This window comes from Rissa tridactyla, chromosome 2 (assembly GCF_028500815.1).
Source record: "Rissa tridactyla isolate bRisTri1 chromosome 2, bRisTri1.patW.cur.20221130, whole genome shotgun sequence".
Classification (NCBI taxonomy): domain Eukaryota; kingdom Metazoa; phylum Chordata; class Aves; order Charadriiformes; family Laridae; genus Rissa; species Rissa tridactyla.
Window position 1 is genome coordinate 80,957,710 of NC_071467.1, and position 16,293 is coordinate 80,974,002.

Below are 16,293 nucleotides of genomic sequence, written 5' to 3' on the forward strand. Positions count from 1 at the left end.
AAGATTCTGAACTTTTCCCAGTTGTTCTTATGGGGGGAACATTGGGCAGAGAGTGGACTTTTCCATCGAATTTATTTATTCAGCCAGTGACATTTGGAATACTTTTTTTCCAGTAATGCAAACACAAAATTTTATCAGGAACATCACTACTTTGGGTATTTGGTTCTGGTCTTTTTGTCACGAAAAGAGAAAATTGACATAAGCATCTGTAAGCAGGAAAATATAAATGGAAAAGACTGCACCCGTTTTTTCAAGTTCACATGGCAAGCATTACTGTAATGCAGCCTGACATATGACATCATAGCCATGTTTTCATTTAGTAACTCCTGAGAAGGGAAACATAATTTGCTGTTTAGGAACTTTCTGTTACGAGGAAATAGTTCCAAATACAGCAGGCATAGAATTTGCAAATATCATTTCACAATTCAGATTCGGTTCATGTATTTTGCACTGTCAATTTTGCAATACACCGTTTTCCTCATGATAAAGAATTAGGTCTAGGTTGCAACTTTGCCTACGTTACAAAGCTCTGTGGAATTACTCCACTCTGTCATTCTCTGAAGGGTTGTGAAATGGTCAGCCAACATGCCTCTCCCGTAAAGTTGCTGCGGGAATGGCAAATGTGCGTAACTAAGAAACTAAAAAAGAAGAAATGAAACTTAAAAAAGCAGGCAAGCGTAGTGATTCTTAAATGCTACTGAGTCTAAATTATTTTAATTATAGGAACGTGTGAAAAAGTTGTATCTGAAGTGGACTCGCTGTTTCAACAGGAGTAAGTCTGAAACAGCCAATGTGAAACAAGAATGCATTTTGAGACAAACCTGTTGGTCAAACTTTTGTTCAAACAAACAGATTTTTCAAATGAAACGTCAGTGTCAAGACCAGTTGAGCACAGATTTATTCCACAAGAAGGGCAGTGATTCAAAAAAATTTAAGGTAATGCTTTTTTTTTTCTTTTTCAAACGTTCTTGATGATGCTTTCTTGTGTCTCAAGGATAAAAGAAACGGAAAAAAGTTGTTTACAAAAACATCAATCAGTTTTATGTGACTTAAAAGTTTCATGATGCGAATTAAATATTATTGCCATTTTAACCTTTTACAGGCTTTACCACCTAACCTCCACCTTAAAAATGTCCTCCCTGTACTGTTTGATAAATGAAGGGGATTTTTAAAAAAACACTCATGTTTCAAATTCCTTCACTATCAGCATGTTTATAGTTACCTTCCCCCAGTCTTAGAATCACTTATATTACTCAGAGAAAGTGCATTCTTATGAGGGAAATTCCAGAAAGAAGGCACGTTTCTATTTTGAAACCCAACTTCAACGTGAACACCCTCCAGAATGCTGACTTCAGTGGCCTTTTTTCTACCACAATACTGCTTTCCTACTTTTTACTGTTCTCAGTAGTAGGTTTTTAATAGCACCGGGTATGCTTAACTCTTGAGTAACACGTAATTTTGAAAGGTTTATCATTTAATCTCTACGAAGGTTTCCTTCCTGTCTAGAGTTTAATAAAGGTACATCAGAATTTGTGGTTTTTTGTTCCTGGAAGACCCTTCCAGCCTCTGACAAGCTCCACACGGCGGCTGTTACGTATGCGTGTATCCTCACAGCGCTGGGCCTCCTCACATGTATTTTTATACGGAGCATCTCACGACTGCAAAGCAACTCGACTTCCGCTCCCCCTCCCTCCCTGCTCCTATATTTAAAGCTCGCTGTTGTCCCCGAGCTTGGGGATTTTCACCGGTAAGCCCCGGCACGCAGTCACCACCGGGGACGAGAGAACCAACACCTTCCTTCCGCCTCCCCAGCCACCGCCCACCCTACCCCGCGTGACTGCAGCCGGCCGGAAGGAAGGGGGAAGCGCACCCACGTATACACGCTGTTTCCGGCGTGATGACGTCGGCGCGGAGGCTGCCGGCAGCCGGTGAGGAGGAAGCGGCTGCGGAGCCGCGCAAGGGCCGGGCGGGTACCCGCTCGCTCGCGCGCCTGTTGCTGTGGCCATGGGGGTACCGGCGCCCGTTGTAACCGGCGCCCGTTGTAACCGGCGCCCGTTGTAACCGGCGCCCGTTGTAACCGGCGCCCGTTGTAACCGGCGCCCGTTGTAACCGGCGCCCGTTGTAACCGGCGCCCGTTGTAACCGGCGCCCGTTGTAACCGGCGCCCGTTGTAACCGGCGCCCGTTGTAACCGGCGCCCGTTGTAACCGGCGCCCGTTGTAACCGGCAACGCGGCCCCGGCGGCATGAGCGGCCAGCGGCGGGCCGGGAGGGGCGCGGCGGGAGGCGGCTCGCTGTGCGACCCCCACGGCCCCGGGCAGGGGGCAGCCGTAGCGGGGGCAACCTCCAGCGCCCGGTCGGGCGGCGCTGAGCTGTGTGGGGCCCGTGGTCCCGCGGGACAGGACGTGCCGGAAAGGTGAGGGCTCGGCCGGCCGGTGTGGGTGCGGTGGGTCGCGGTGTGGGTACGGTGGGTCGTGTGCCGTACCGAGCCTGTCTCGTACTTCCCTGGGGAACGGGGCTGGGAGCAATGGGAACAAGGCGTGCAGGTCTTCTCCTGAGCTTGGTTCTGTGGAACAGCTCGGTATATAGCAGGGCTCGAGCGCGAAAGGACAGTGACATCTGGGGTAGAAGGGTGTGTGGCAGTCTTCTATCCGAAGATAGAAACGAGTTGTGCAGTTTTAAGGTGTATATTTAAGGTATGTAGTGGCTATTAAAACTCTAATTTCTGAAGTGATCAGCCTGTGTAACAATGGTAAGAATTGTCTAGAACACGAATGTGGCAACCGCGAAGCAACCTGTAATTTTTGGGGGGAGGGTTATGTATCAATTTAAGGTAAACATTCCTGAAAATTTGCTATACGAGCACAATCTAAACCTTTGGAGAACTTGCTAGAATGGATTGTAGACAGTCCTGTCATAATAACTTGGAAATTGTATTGGAAGAAACAAAGATCAGAAGTTTTTGTATTGAGCAATAATCCCGGTGCAATGAGAAGTTTCACGAAGCACCAGGTGAGTCTGTGAAAGTCTTCCTCTTGCAGGACTGAAACTTGTTTCCTTGGGGTTTCTGTTAATCCTCAGGTTTTTAGGTGATAATACCCGATTCTAGTGTGGGTTGTGTTTGAGGAACTGGCACAGATTAGCCTCGGTGAGAAATGAAATTGGCTTGCCAAGGAGACGAGTTTGAAAATAGCTTGGGTGCTGTGTTATCTTACCACACTATTCTGCCTCTTGTTCCTGCTTTTGAATAATTTAAGTACCCTCTGAATCCTTAGAATATAAGTATCAAAATACTGTAATTTTCTTAAAACGTGTGCTTTTTTCCTTCTGTGAGAGATGCTCTTCATACATTTCTCCATTCTTCAAAGCCAGGATAATTTTCAAGGGTGGATGACGGAACCAACCAGCCTTTCTGCAGGTGCAGAACAGACGCAGAAAAAAGAAAGTGCTGCCACCGTACAGTTGATGCAGCATGAAGAGGAAGTTGGTGTTCCTTCTAATGAACTTGGTTCAGCACACGCAACTACTGACGAGAAAGAGCAATATACATCAGAAAAAAGCAAAGACTACAGAAGTACCAGGAGACCTGAGGAGACAGATCAGGATGCATTTAGTGACTGTGACCTGTACCTATCCATGTCTGGTAATTGTTCAGCAGTGGAATCATCTGAGGACAAGTGAGGATTTTTTTCTTTATATATGAACAGTTTTTCTATAGAAAGGGAGGGGTACTTCCAGTTTGTGAAAGTTAATTTCTTGGCAAAATTTCATCTGCAGTAATGTCTTAGTGAAATAGGTCCAAACGTCAAATCTTAAACTTTGAAGGCTACCTTCACCCATTAGATAAATTGCTTATTTTTACAGTTTATTAGTGGCCTTCTTTCCCCATCTAAGGGAATAACTGATGCGACATTAAGCTCTTAAGAGTAGCATGCAGAGAATGGGAGACTCAGAATTGAAGGCAGCTACTCTGGTAGCTTGCTTTTAGCCTTCCGAACAGTTTGTTAGGTGCAGTGCTGAAAATCATATAAGGCTTTTCTAAATCCTAACGCTTCAGCTTTGTGTGTGTTTGGTTTTTTGTAAACGTCCTGCTATAGGCTGAAGTAAAAATTTTTGTGTGATTCAGATTTGATAGTAGAAGTCTTTACAAGAATATTTGGTATCTGGAGGAAAAAAATAAATTGGAAGGTTTTAGAAAAAGATATTCCAAACTTCTGGAAACAAAATTAATGTACATTCAGAGCGGCTTTATGTTGTTGAAGAATACATTAATATACTAGGAGAAGAAAGTGATTTCTAATTAACCCCCTTTCTATAGGTAGCCAGTGGACTAGTTTAGAGAATGTCCAAAATCTACAATAAGTGCTGACTTAGTGAAAAGTCACTAAAAATAAGTACATGTTTTCAGGTATGCTTTTAAAATCTTACTTCATGCTTAAATTACTCTGTAATTTAAGTACAGTCTAATATGTTAATGTGAGTGGTTTAATATTAATACTCATTTAACATTAATACACAGATTCATGTAAATATTCAAACATGTGATACATAAGGTTCTCTATCCTTCTGAATTTTTAAAGTAGCTGTTATTTGGCATACTAATATTAATAGCAATGAGTTTGATCTGACATAAAAAAATTAAGTATTCCTCCCTTCATGATAATAAGCGGAAGACTTTAAGCATTGTTTTTGTTTTCTATGGCATCTTCAATACTGGGAGTTCTAGTCCTGCAAATCTGTTAGTATAAAACTGTTTGTTTGTATTTTGCCCATAATCCTTTCCCTTCTCTCCAGCTTAGTTTTACTTGCTGTTGGGGTTTAGGGTTTTTTGGTGGTGTGGGAGCTTTTTTGTTGTTTGTTTTTAAAATGCAAAGCCCAGGATACTCTGAGTAAAATCTGACATCCTGTTTTTTTTCCTTGGTATCTTTGATTCAGCAGGATCTGATTTACTAGTTCAGCAATGTAAGTGTTTACACACAACACTATGCACTTTTTTATTTTGTGCATGCGTGTTTTCATGTCATTATTCTTTTCCGTTATTTTATTTTCACTCCATTGTTAGATATTAATGTGAAGATTAATAGGAAAAGGCTTTAGTTTCCACATTCTCGTTTCCACAGATTTCCTTAACAGTTACTATGCTAGAACAATGTTAAGATGCACTTTCAACTCTGAAATGAGAGTGCCTGTGCAGATGGATTGCACCTCTTAGCTGCCTTGATTTCAAAACAACTCAGTTAAATTGCAGTACTTTGTTTACGTTGAGTGTTAATCTGTCAGGTTCTGAATCTGTGGGTTATATTTTGTCAACTCCCAGAAAGAAAATGAGGTGATATCTGTAGAAGAGTGCCACTGCTTACTCTGCACCAAACTTCTTTGAGTAACCTCACTAGTTTTCTAAATTAAGCACTTTTTCTCTTTGTGCATTATAGCCTAAATGTGTTCCAGGAGGTGTCCCAAAGTAATGCTTCCCCCCTGCTCTACCACCTCCCATGAGAGCCCTTGTAGAAGCAGATTTGTTCATGCTCAGCGGGGAAAGTTGTTGTTTCATATTTTAAATACTTAGCTTATAGATGAGGTAGGCTAGAGATCACTGCTGTTGGATACCAAGTTGTTTGGGTTTTTTTCGTAGTATTTTCAAGGTGGTTAATTTTTTTGAAATTCTTCACAAACCTTAATGGACCTTAATCTCTGCTGAGAAATAGGATTATGCATGGAAATTCGGGTTTGTCCAGTGCCACACTGTAATGAGGATAAGGACTTGGGATACATATTTCTGTGACTTTTCCTCTCAGAAAGTAGTACTCTTTTTATGGAGTACTATGTTTAATATCAACTGCATCTGTTGTTTCTCTTAATTATTATGTAGCATTGTTAAAAACTGGATTTCAAGCAGCTACTTGAGAACCCAGGAAACCTAGTTTGAAAGTTAAAGGTTTGAAATTTGAGTAAAAACTAAACTGTAGTTTCATATGACTGCACAGTAGATGACAGTTTCCTGGTATTAGCTATATTTGTCTTTATACTACACATTTTCTTGCTCTCAAGGGAAATACATGCAAATGGGTTAGAAATGCTACCTTTTTTAAGTAAGCTGGTTTGGATATAAAGAAAAAGAAATAGAGCGCCATAATTTACCAGTGTATCCTAATTACCAGCTGGCTACATTAAACCCTTTCTTGCAGTCTTCCTAACTGCTTGTCTTCTCTTAGTAGTGTAAGATGGGGCAGGGTCATTGCCTTAATTTCTTGCTGGTCTTTTGCAAGCACACTGTGGTTTGAGTTTTTTTAGTAGTAGATTAGAAGCTACTAATAGTAGTGGGCGACAAATAATACTTACAGGTTTTTTTTCTGTATGTGTACTTTCTTCAAAATATAAACTTTCAATGTAACCTTCTTTTAGTAATAAGCCTAAACAATTTACTAGTATGTTTGGTGGTGTATAATTTTTTTGAAGTATTTTAGCTGTGAAACTGTGTGATGTTTTTAAAGTTTATTTGCTAGATGCAATTATATGACAAATGCCACTCATAATCATGTTTAAAGGAATGTGCAATTTATTGTCTGTTTTTTGAGCACTGTGTGGACCTGCATTCTCAACAATAATGTTCACACCCTAGCTTCGAGAGCTATTCTTGATAATTCTAGGCTATGCATGGAAACAAAATCTTTTAGGCCCTCATGTCTTTCCTTGTGGTCATAACTTGACTTCAGAATGTCTGTATATAGGCTCATATGGAGACATTTGACTCTTAAGACAGTGTATCTTGACCAAAAAAGCAATATTATTTGAGGAAGAAGCGTTTGTCTGGATTTCAGTTAGCCTGTAGGCTGCACTTTGAATCACACTTAGAATTTTGTTTTCTTTGAGTTCATAGCATTCAAACCAGCTGCAGATAGCTAGTTACTTTTCATCGTGCTATTCTGTTGCATATTCTGCTTGTAGTTAAGCAGGTTGCTCAGCCCCAGTGGAGCGCAGGTACAAAGCACTGGTGAGTAATGCATTCTTAGTTGCGTGCATAGGTTGTAGTATTCATATACTCAGCAAGTAGGCATTTTGGTTCTATATTTTGCAAATTTATCCTTTAAAATTTACAAATACAAAGGGACGTTAGTAGTGTGTAGTCTCCATAAAACCAGAGAAGAGCGAATTCAGGCAGTGATTCATTACCAACGGTGGTGTCATAAATAGGGAGGGGAATGGTTGAGAGGTTTTTTAAACTTTTTTTTTGATAACTCATGTTTTTATGAAAGTGTGTAAAATGGAAAGCACGTCACGTTGAATTTATAGTTGGAGAAAGACTTAAGTACTTGTCTGTAGCTGTAAATGGGGGGAAAGATAAATGACTAAGATTTGTGCTGTTACATTAAGTATGTGTTGGTTTTTATTGCAGTGAGGAGGACATGTATCGTGATGCAGAAGAAATAGAGAGAGAGAAAATACTACTTTGTGAGACAAGTTCTTCAGGTACATTCTAACTTTGTGTGGCGTTTCAAAGACAGTATTACAGTTTATCACAGTAATTCATTACAGATCATCACGCCAATATGTCATGATTTAACACCCTCATTTCCAAGGATTTTTGTGCACAGATGTCTCTGTATGCAATAGAAGTTATTTATCATGACTGAGTACATTGTACAGTCTAATTGACAAAAAGATAAATTTTATCTAAAACTAGTTGCTCTTAGTATGTTTTTTCCCATGTTTCTATAGTTACTTTACAAGAGGATGTGAATCCTTTGGAAAGCAGTCATATAGCCTACGAGCGTTGCGATTGAAAATTGCTGATTTATAGTCATTACAGCAGCATCTGTTACTGGGATCCCTTGATAACCATAGTGCTATCTGTTTTGGAATGAAGGCTGTTGGGATTACAAGAGAAAACTGTATTTCTTCTTTCTGCCCTTTTTTTCTGGTTTATTCAGAAAGATCTATTATCTTTCTCTTTTATAGTCTGGCTGCTGAAAGGAGAAGCTTTTGTCAAATATTTTTCTGCTTGCTAAGAAAATGAAGCATACTTTATTAATTTCTACTTTTTGCCAATTAATATTTTGCAGAAGAGAAGAACAGTGTGTTCTCTATTTTCTTGGACTACCTTATTATTTTTGTTCAGTTGTTATTTTGAGAGACAGCTGTTCCCCCGCCCCATACTAATAATTACTTAGTAGCTATAGGTTGTGCTGCCTGTCTCATTTTGATACCAATGTTACTTTAAAGTGATACAGTGTATGTAGAAATTCAGTGCTTTTTCTATGTTGTTCTGTTTCACAGTTCTCAGTACAATGTTACATGTTCTATTTTGACAGAATATAAACTAAGTGTTGCACCCGAAATGGACATCATGGAATACTGCAGAAAAGAATGGAGAGGAAATACACCAGTAGCAAAAAGGATGACAAAGGTACCATTTCTCTTTTTGTTGAATTTTGTTGGGCTTTTTGTTTTCCTTTGTACATTTAGTAGGTGACTTCCTATGGGAACAATCCTTAAAATGGGAAACACAATAGCAGTGTTTTACAGTGTCTGCTCTTACAAGTGGCAGGCACCTGGAAGATGGTTTTGTTTGTACTCATTCAAAATGTGTTTTTTAGCAAGGCTACTTGTTGATAGTTTAGGGTTTTAATTAATATTGTTCTTCATTACTGTTTTCAATTGAATTTTAAAATTTGTGGTAATTAAAATTACCATTAAAAATGGTAATTTTGTGGGCTGTTGAAATGGCAGAGCAGATAACCAAACTTTTTCGCAGAAGGCAAATAACTGAAGTTGATGAATTGCATGACTTTTAAGATGGAAAGCTTTAATGAATAGACTCAGTTTTTCTTAAATTTTTCCAGAATTCTTATTTTTTTGTAGGTTCTGGACTAGTTTTCTCATATTAATCTTGAGCTAGAGTGGTAGAAAACAAAGCATAAGGTTGGTTGGATTTTTTTTGTTTTTCAATGCAATTTGAAAATTCAGTGGTGTGTCTGAGTAAACCTAAAAAATACTTTCCATAAATCAAAAGATTCAAGTGTGACCTTCAGGAGATTAGTATGAGAAATACTGATGGATTGGGCATTGGCTTTTGCTAGGTTAGCCGAAGAGACATGCTGATCTTCAAAAGTTACATTTCAACGTTGATGCTTCTGCTAAAAGTGTTCATATGGGAACAGCAGGAAGGGGACAAACATGCTGAGGCATGTTTCAAGATATTTCAGTGTAAACACAAATTTTCCCTGAGGCAAAACCAAGCTACGTGTGACACGTATTGCATAAATGGAATAAATTATAGCTGAAACTTCTTGTAAGCGTGATATATAGCATGATATATTTTTTACATTTATAGTCTCGTGTGTGTATGTTTGTATGTTTGGATTTTTTTTTTGAAACTTAATTAGGTCAGCTACCCACATTTCTATGATATTTCTGCACTGTTCTCACATAAATGCAACAACCAACCAATTATCTACTTCAATTTCTTTGGTTTCTTGTCTGTTATTCAGCACAACTAAGGAAGTTTTTGTTGGTTTTTTTTTTTTCAAAGAATAATTTGTGACAAAGCGTTTGAACTTCCAAAATGAGTAGCAGATCAACCCCTGTTTTTTAAATAGCATTAGCATTTGGATGTTAATATTCGAATATCTTTTATGATACCAATGCATGACCTTAACAGGTTTTATTGATGCTTTCATGATATTTGCATTTTGTGTCTTTTTTTTTTTCTTCTAGGGATATGAAGCAGTTGCTCAGAAGTTTGCATCTATAAGGAGAGTGCGAGGTGATAACTACTGTGCTCTCAGAGCAACTCTTTTCCAGGCACTAAGCCAAGCTACTCAGTTACCAAGCTGGCTGCAGAGTGAGGATTTTACCATGGTACGTGTCAAACTCTGATCTTCTGGCAGTAGAGGAATGTTGGTTCTAACCTATTTGATAATTTTATGATATCATTTCTCTGTTTTGCTATATATGCTCAATTCTTAATATCCTTGAATTAATAAGTGGTAGCATTCAGTTTTGTTGTACGTTTACAGTGATCCTTTCAACTTGGAACTGAGTCCAGGTCCCCTTAGTTTCCAGTTTACAATGTATAAATGTTACTATAGTGCTGGCTGTAGTGTAACTTGTCTATGTTCATCTTGCCCTCTTGGTTTCTTCTTACTGCATGTAATACAACAGTAAGAGGTCTCCCACAAGACAGCTGGTAATAACAAAAAATATAAACTTATTCTAAGCACATTTGAAAAAAAAAAACAAAACATAAACCACCCCAGCTTTTCAAAATTATCATATGTGTTCTTGTGTATCATATGTGGTTTCTTTAGAAAGTAGACTTCTGTATAACTTTAGAGGCCATCTTAAAATTTCTCATTGTGGTCACTATCGTTATTAAGTAAGCATCTGCTGATATGTTTTTGTAATTACTGGTAAAAAATATTTCTATGAAATGTTTCTAACTGCAGCAGTGCATTGGAAAAAGATTTCCTTTTTATAAAAAAAAATTTCCCAGCTGATAGCCCTCTTCACATTATCAAACTATAGAAGATAGTTTCCCAGTACTCCTTTAAAGAACATGCAAACTATTTAAAATGGTGTACTGTGCAGTTTGTAATGATGTTCACTTATTTTTCTTCTACTGATTTATAGAAGAAAGCATGTCATATGGTAATTAACACTTTTTTTGAAAAAGGTTTGAAAAAACTATAAAACAGATTGAAATGATAAACTGTTAATGCATCAAAGCAGAAGGCACATAAGAGAAATGTGTGTTGTGACAGCTAGCAGTTGTCTGTTTTTTGTTTTTAATTTAAAACTATGCGTACATGCCCATTTCTAGTTGTTTTCTTTTTTATAAGAAAACCAGTCCCATAGTGTTTTAATTATGTATCCTGAAAAGAAAACATAGCTTGTGTGTTCTGGACTAAGTCGTTTGCACTCCACCGAGACTTTTGGATTATCTGGTGGATGTCATCACATCTTTAACCTTCTCTTCTGTTGGTTTGGGGACACTTTCAAACACAGTCACTGTCACCTGGTGCTGGAGGAGTTTTTTCAAATAAAAAAAAAAAAAAAGCCATGCGTAACTTAGAGAGATTAATTTTTCCAGTGCTTATGTATTGGTTAGATCTGGAAATAGTTATAGACCCGTATTCTGGCTGTTATCCAGCAAGTATTATAAAGAGCCAATTGTGTTCAGTTATGGTCATCTTAGTATGACATATGTTCAGAAGAACATACGAGGGATCGTTTTAAGGTGCAAAATCTTTGGGGGGAGTGAGGGGAGTCAGTAAAATAATAACATGTGAGTTGGTGGCTTTTTCTTTCAAGGTTTCTGACTTAATTTGCCTTTTCTTCTCTTGACGTACAGCTTTCTGAAAATTTGCTGAGCAAATATGACTGGATCAAGCAGTGGCAGCTAAAACAGAAACTGGGCAGGAAGATGGGAGAAATAAGTGAAGAAATTAAAGAATATTTAATACTTCTAAGGAAAAAGGTTGGAAAAGTATTTGTTTATTCTTGGTCACTTGCAAATAAAAAAATTACAATGATTTTTGAGTGTGGTCAATTTAGCATAAAGATGCTTTCACTAAAGAAAGAAGTCACTTTTTTGTATGTACACTGCAAAAAAAAATAAAGAAAAGAATCGGATCTGTGGGAGTTTTCTGGTCTTCCACTGCTTGCGTTAGCCTGATACTGGAATTAATTTGTAAGCTCTGCAGAAAGCTATTAGACAGGTTTCAATGAAGAAATTAATGTAACAAAGTAATATTTCGCCTCTGTTATTTTTTTATATTAATTTCAAGGAATGATGTATCCTATGGATAAATTAAATGCTGTTGCTACCTTGAACAGGTCATGGAAAGAAAAAAAAAAGTACAGAATAATGCTGAAGTAATTTCAAAGGAGTAATTTTTGTTCTGTGTTTATACCTTTTTATTCTAGGTTAATGTAACAGGAAAATGGTTACACTCTTTTGATGTTTGTAATATATTACCTATATTACCAATAGTATATTGCCTAGGTAATATACTGTCTTTCACCCCCTTGAAACTCTGCAACCTATTTAAAAACTCTGCGTACCCTCTTTTTTTTTTTTTTGAAGGCTTTTAAGTACTTTTTAAAGGCTGCATTCCAGCAGTTTCTGAGTGTGTGAATGAAATATGCATTATCAGTAACTGAAATGTAAAAAATATGAAGGAAGTAGGATTTATAATATAGGAAACAGGCAGGTTGTTATCTTATTGCCTAGTGCACCATGACAACATTTGTTTTGCCACCTTGGAACCATTTTGAATATTCCCTTCTTTTGCTTTGTTTAAGGACTAATTTAAGCAAAATCAGATTAACTCAACTTGATCTTGACAGGACTACAGCTGTGGAAATACTCTCAAGTGGTTTTTAAAAAGGCACAAAGCCTATAATAAGTTAAATTTTGAGTGCCTATTCTGTGCATATGATGATTCACAAGTGTCTTTTTGCAGGTCTTGCATGGTGATGGCTATTGATACATGTTGTGTGTGTTATTTTTTTTCATAGTGGAAGAGCATAAGTGAAATCAAGGGTCCTATTGAGAAACAACAAGCTTGTGATAAATTGTTTAAAAATGAAGAGGAGGAGTATAGTCTCTATGAAGCACTGAAGTTTTTGATGCTTAACACTGCCATTGAATTGTACAACGATGATAAAAATGGAAGGAGAGTTCCTGTCTTCTCATGGTTACTGTTTGCACGGGATACCTCTAGCAACCCTTGCCAGTTAATGCATAATCACTTGAATCATATAGGTCACAGTGGAGGCCTTGAACAAGTAAGGAGAGATTGTTTTTACATTGTTATTTTCCTGTTTTGGAGGTTTTTGTTTAAAGTGGTTTAAGAAATACAGCTTTTGTCTGGTCTTTTATTGGGGAAAAATATAGTAGAACTGCATGGCTGTAGTAAGGGTCTGTAAAGACCTTCCTTTTAAATGTTGATTTAATGACAATTACTGCCTTGTATGTTGCAGAAATTATATACATATCACGAAAAGCCCCAAACCAAAGTGTGTAGTGGTTAATGAGCTGAGTAGTCTGAGAGATTTTAGAACTTCCATTTTAAAAAAATCCCATTGAATATGTTACAAGTGTGGTACTGCAGTTAAATTCGCTACTTGATTATAGACACTGGAAACATGGAAGTATTTGTTTTGTTTATTAGCTTAAAAATCTGACAACTAATAGATGAGACAGGTTGCTGGTGCTGTTAAATTAGCTGATTAGTGGGTGTCTGCTTAGTTTGCTGCTTAGTTTAGGAAATAAGTAATGTTGCATATTTTTTTACTAGATTTTCTTTTATTTCAGTGCTATTTGTAAACTGTTACTTAGAACAGGATATGCTTGCCACTGTAGCAGACAAGAGAGAAGACTTGCCTTTTTTTTTTTTTCTCTGAATTTCTTTTGATATCAACAAGTTTTGTAGAGGCTTTCCGTTTGCTTTTTATTTGGCTGGAGAGTTCAGAGTACCCTCTAAGAGAGAAAGGATCAGTGCCTGAAACCCATTCTTGACTGGTTTAGTGACTTAATGGGATGAATACTGATGTGAGAGAATGTCTTTCTTACCTGTTCATGGCAGCAGGGAGGTGGGATTCTCTGTATAAAGTAGCTTTTCTTTAGTACCATTGTTGGGTCTGAAGAGCTCCATGTTAAAGGTATAGTGTCTTAGAAGTATTCATGCAGCAAGTTAAGAATGGCTTGAATGATTGAGATGCTGAACAAGAGATGCTCATGTATATATTCTCATTTACTTTTCTTCCTGTTTTTTTCTTTGAAAAATTACATCTGATAGGTAGTAGTTTAGTACTTTTATGAGAAATATCTTGTAAAACGTATGTTTAATTTTACACGTCATATTTCTGCTTTTTTCCAATGTAGGTGGAAATGTTTCTCCTTGCTTATGCTCTGCAGTATACCATCCAAGTGTACCGATTATATAAATACAGTACTGATGAATTCATCACACTTTATCCCAACGACCCAGAGGAGGACTGGCCTGTGGTGACTCTCATAACTGAAGATGACAGACATTATAATATTCCAGTCAGAATGTGCCAAGAGACTATGCTGTAAACAAGCGAATTTTTTTTTTTTTTTTGGCAGACAAACCTGTGCTGCTTATTGGGGTTTCCAGTGCTGTTTTGAAACAGGGTGATGATGAAATCTGAGTTATTAAATCTACAACTTGAAATCCATGTTTTAGAAGTTTACATCTGAACTAAGGTATCAAATAGGTACTACCTTAAAAGGCAAAAATTTTGCAAGTATAGCTTTTGTTGCCCATAAAAAAAAAAGGAAACTTCTGCAGTCCTCTTTTTTTTGTTTTTGAAGGCCTTATTCTGAATAGGAATGCAAAAACTATAGATTTACTTCTTTTAAGATAGGTGAGGCTCTGTAATGAGCTGACCTTCTGCTCCCTGAAATAATGAGATAATGATGAATTGAAATTTTTGGAAAAGTAAGGTGGCAGTGTCCTGACTGATGTTTCTAATGCTGCTTAGAAGCAATTTGTACACATCTTAGGTCTCGGGAAGCAATATAATTCTTTTGCAGTTGGAATTTAATGCCTGCCATGTTTTATGCTACAAAAGATGTTTTTTAAAGTTTTCTAATGCTTTGGGGTTTTTCCAACATGAATATCTCTTATTTAGAAGCCAGTTGTCTATTACACAGAAAATAAAGAGCTCTTCCCCTTTCAACTCCTTGGGAGGATTGTGGCAAAGAGACTTCATAATAAGGGAGTAAAGAAGTTGTTTATTAGTGAGTCAGAAATTCAAGACCTACACAAAATTCCCTCGTCAATTGTGATAGCTGGTATGAGATAACCACGTGCCCACTAACTTCCATGTCTCTTCATATTAGTGTTCCTGTAATGTTAATCCTCGCTGGCAGCTGCTGTGGAGAACATCAGGATTTTAATTTGTCCAGGGAGTGCAGTAGATGGAAGTAAACTTGTGGTGCAACTTCTCCACTCTTGGGAGGGGTATCTGGGGAGGTTCTGTTTCCGCTTAGAATTATTCATTATGCTTTAAATTGAAGGAATACAGAATATATCAGATGCTGGGAGAGCTGACATACTTAAAAATTAAGGTAACAATAAAAGCTTCACCTTTAGCTTAAAGTGGAAGTGTGCCCTACAGATGATTCTTGGAACAAGAGAGTGAATGTTGATTTAAATGAAATGCTGGTCATACACAGATCACTTAGCTTCCCTTGAAAGGCTGCCTTCTATACAAGGGATAAGATTATAAGAAGTACTTTTCTTTCAGATATTCTGGAGGAAATGACATGCAAAACTTCCAATTCTGTTTTGTTCTACTTAAAATTCATTTGTTTGTTAACCTTTATTACGAAAGGTAATTAGACAATGAGAATGTGTATTCACCATGTTCTAAAATGTTTTAGACGTATCTTAAGGAAGTTGATCATGTCCTCAGTGTTATATTTATCATATTGTCTTTGCCTTTTAAAACAACTGGTTTGATCTGTTACCGAAAACTTCTGGGAGCTACAAGGGAATAAAAATAAAGCAATTCACCTGGCAGTATTTTTTTTTCTTGTTTTATGCCCTGTTTTCTCCCTAGCTTTGTATTTTTGAGTTTTTAATTTTGAAATCCTTGAACAAGTTAGTTATTTCTTGAAAGCTGCGAGGTGTGGCAACGTATGTAAAACAAGTAACGATTGGCTTGCTGCTTCCACAGGGACAGCAAAAAAAATTTCCCTGAATTGCTGTTACCCAAGTAATGCTGAAAGGGAAAGAAATAAACTAACCTTTGCAACTCACTGAGCTATGGGAGAAAAGTTGTAGTTTTGATTTAAATAAATGAAATTATTTAAATCTTGATGTCTTCTAATTGTGATATATTCTTGAGATTAAAACTTAACACCTCTTTGAAAAAGGTGTCTTTGTCATACCTTTAGAGCAGTGGCTCTGAATGTAGGACAAAAGCCTCTAAAGCAGAGGCTTTTTAAGGGCTGAGTTTGCAGCCGTTGGGTGTGTAACAATTCACATAATTGGCTTGTACAGGGCTGAGCACAAGGCATGTGTACACCTTAAGTCATGTATTGTTCCTGCAGAAGTTGAGTAACAAACAGTAGAAAAACTGAGGTTGGCTTGTATTTTCCATCCCTGTTTTGGAGATGAGTCTGTACTGTGGTGTGCAGTATATTGATTTAGCTTAAATTTTAAATATAAAATTGGCAGCTGACAATTTTTAGTTTAGACTTATGCAATGGATAAATACCCCATGTCAATATTAAAAGAGTCAATAAAATAAATGAAATGG

General features: G+C 37.4%; 1 protein-coding gene across 9 annotated transcripts; it reads left to right on the forward strand.

Annotated features, from left to right (window-relative positions):
* The first annotated feature begins 1,897 nt into the window (after nucleotides 1-1,897).
* OTULIN (OTU deubiquitinase with linear linkage specificity) lies at nucleotides 1,898-15,851 on the forward strand. 9 transcript variants are annotated; one of them, XM_054191926.1, is made up of 10 exons: nucleotides 1,910-1,928; nucleotides 3,370-3,674; nucleotides 4,936-4,959; nucleotides 6,943-6,988; nucleotides 7,391-7,464; nucleotides 8,307-8,401; nucleotides 9,712-9,855; nucleotides 11,348-11,473; nucleotides 12,517-12,786; nucleotides 13,886-15,851. In XM_054191926.1, the coding sequence occupies exons 2-10, from the start codon at nucleotides 3,470-3,472 to the stop codon at nucleotides 14,078-14,080; spliced, it is 1,179 nt and encodes a 392-aa protein (XP_054047901.1). In that variant the 5' UTR covers nucleotides 1,910-1,928; nucleotides 3,370-3,469; the 3' UTR covers nucleotides 14,081-15,851. The 9 variants fall into 9 exon arrangements, with proteins under 9 accessions (XP_054047898.1, XP_054047901.1, XP_054047894.1 ...); XM_054191924.1 differs by lacking the exon at nucleotides 1,910-1,928 and adding an exon at nucleotides 2,275-2,413 and having other exon boundaries at nucleotides 3,366-3,674; XM_054191925.1 differs by lacking the exon at nucleotides 1,910-1,928 and adding an exon at nucleotides 2,276-2,413.
* Nucleotides 15,852-16,293: the final 442 nt, after the last annotated feature.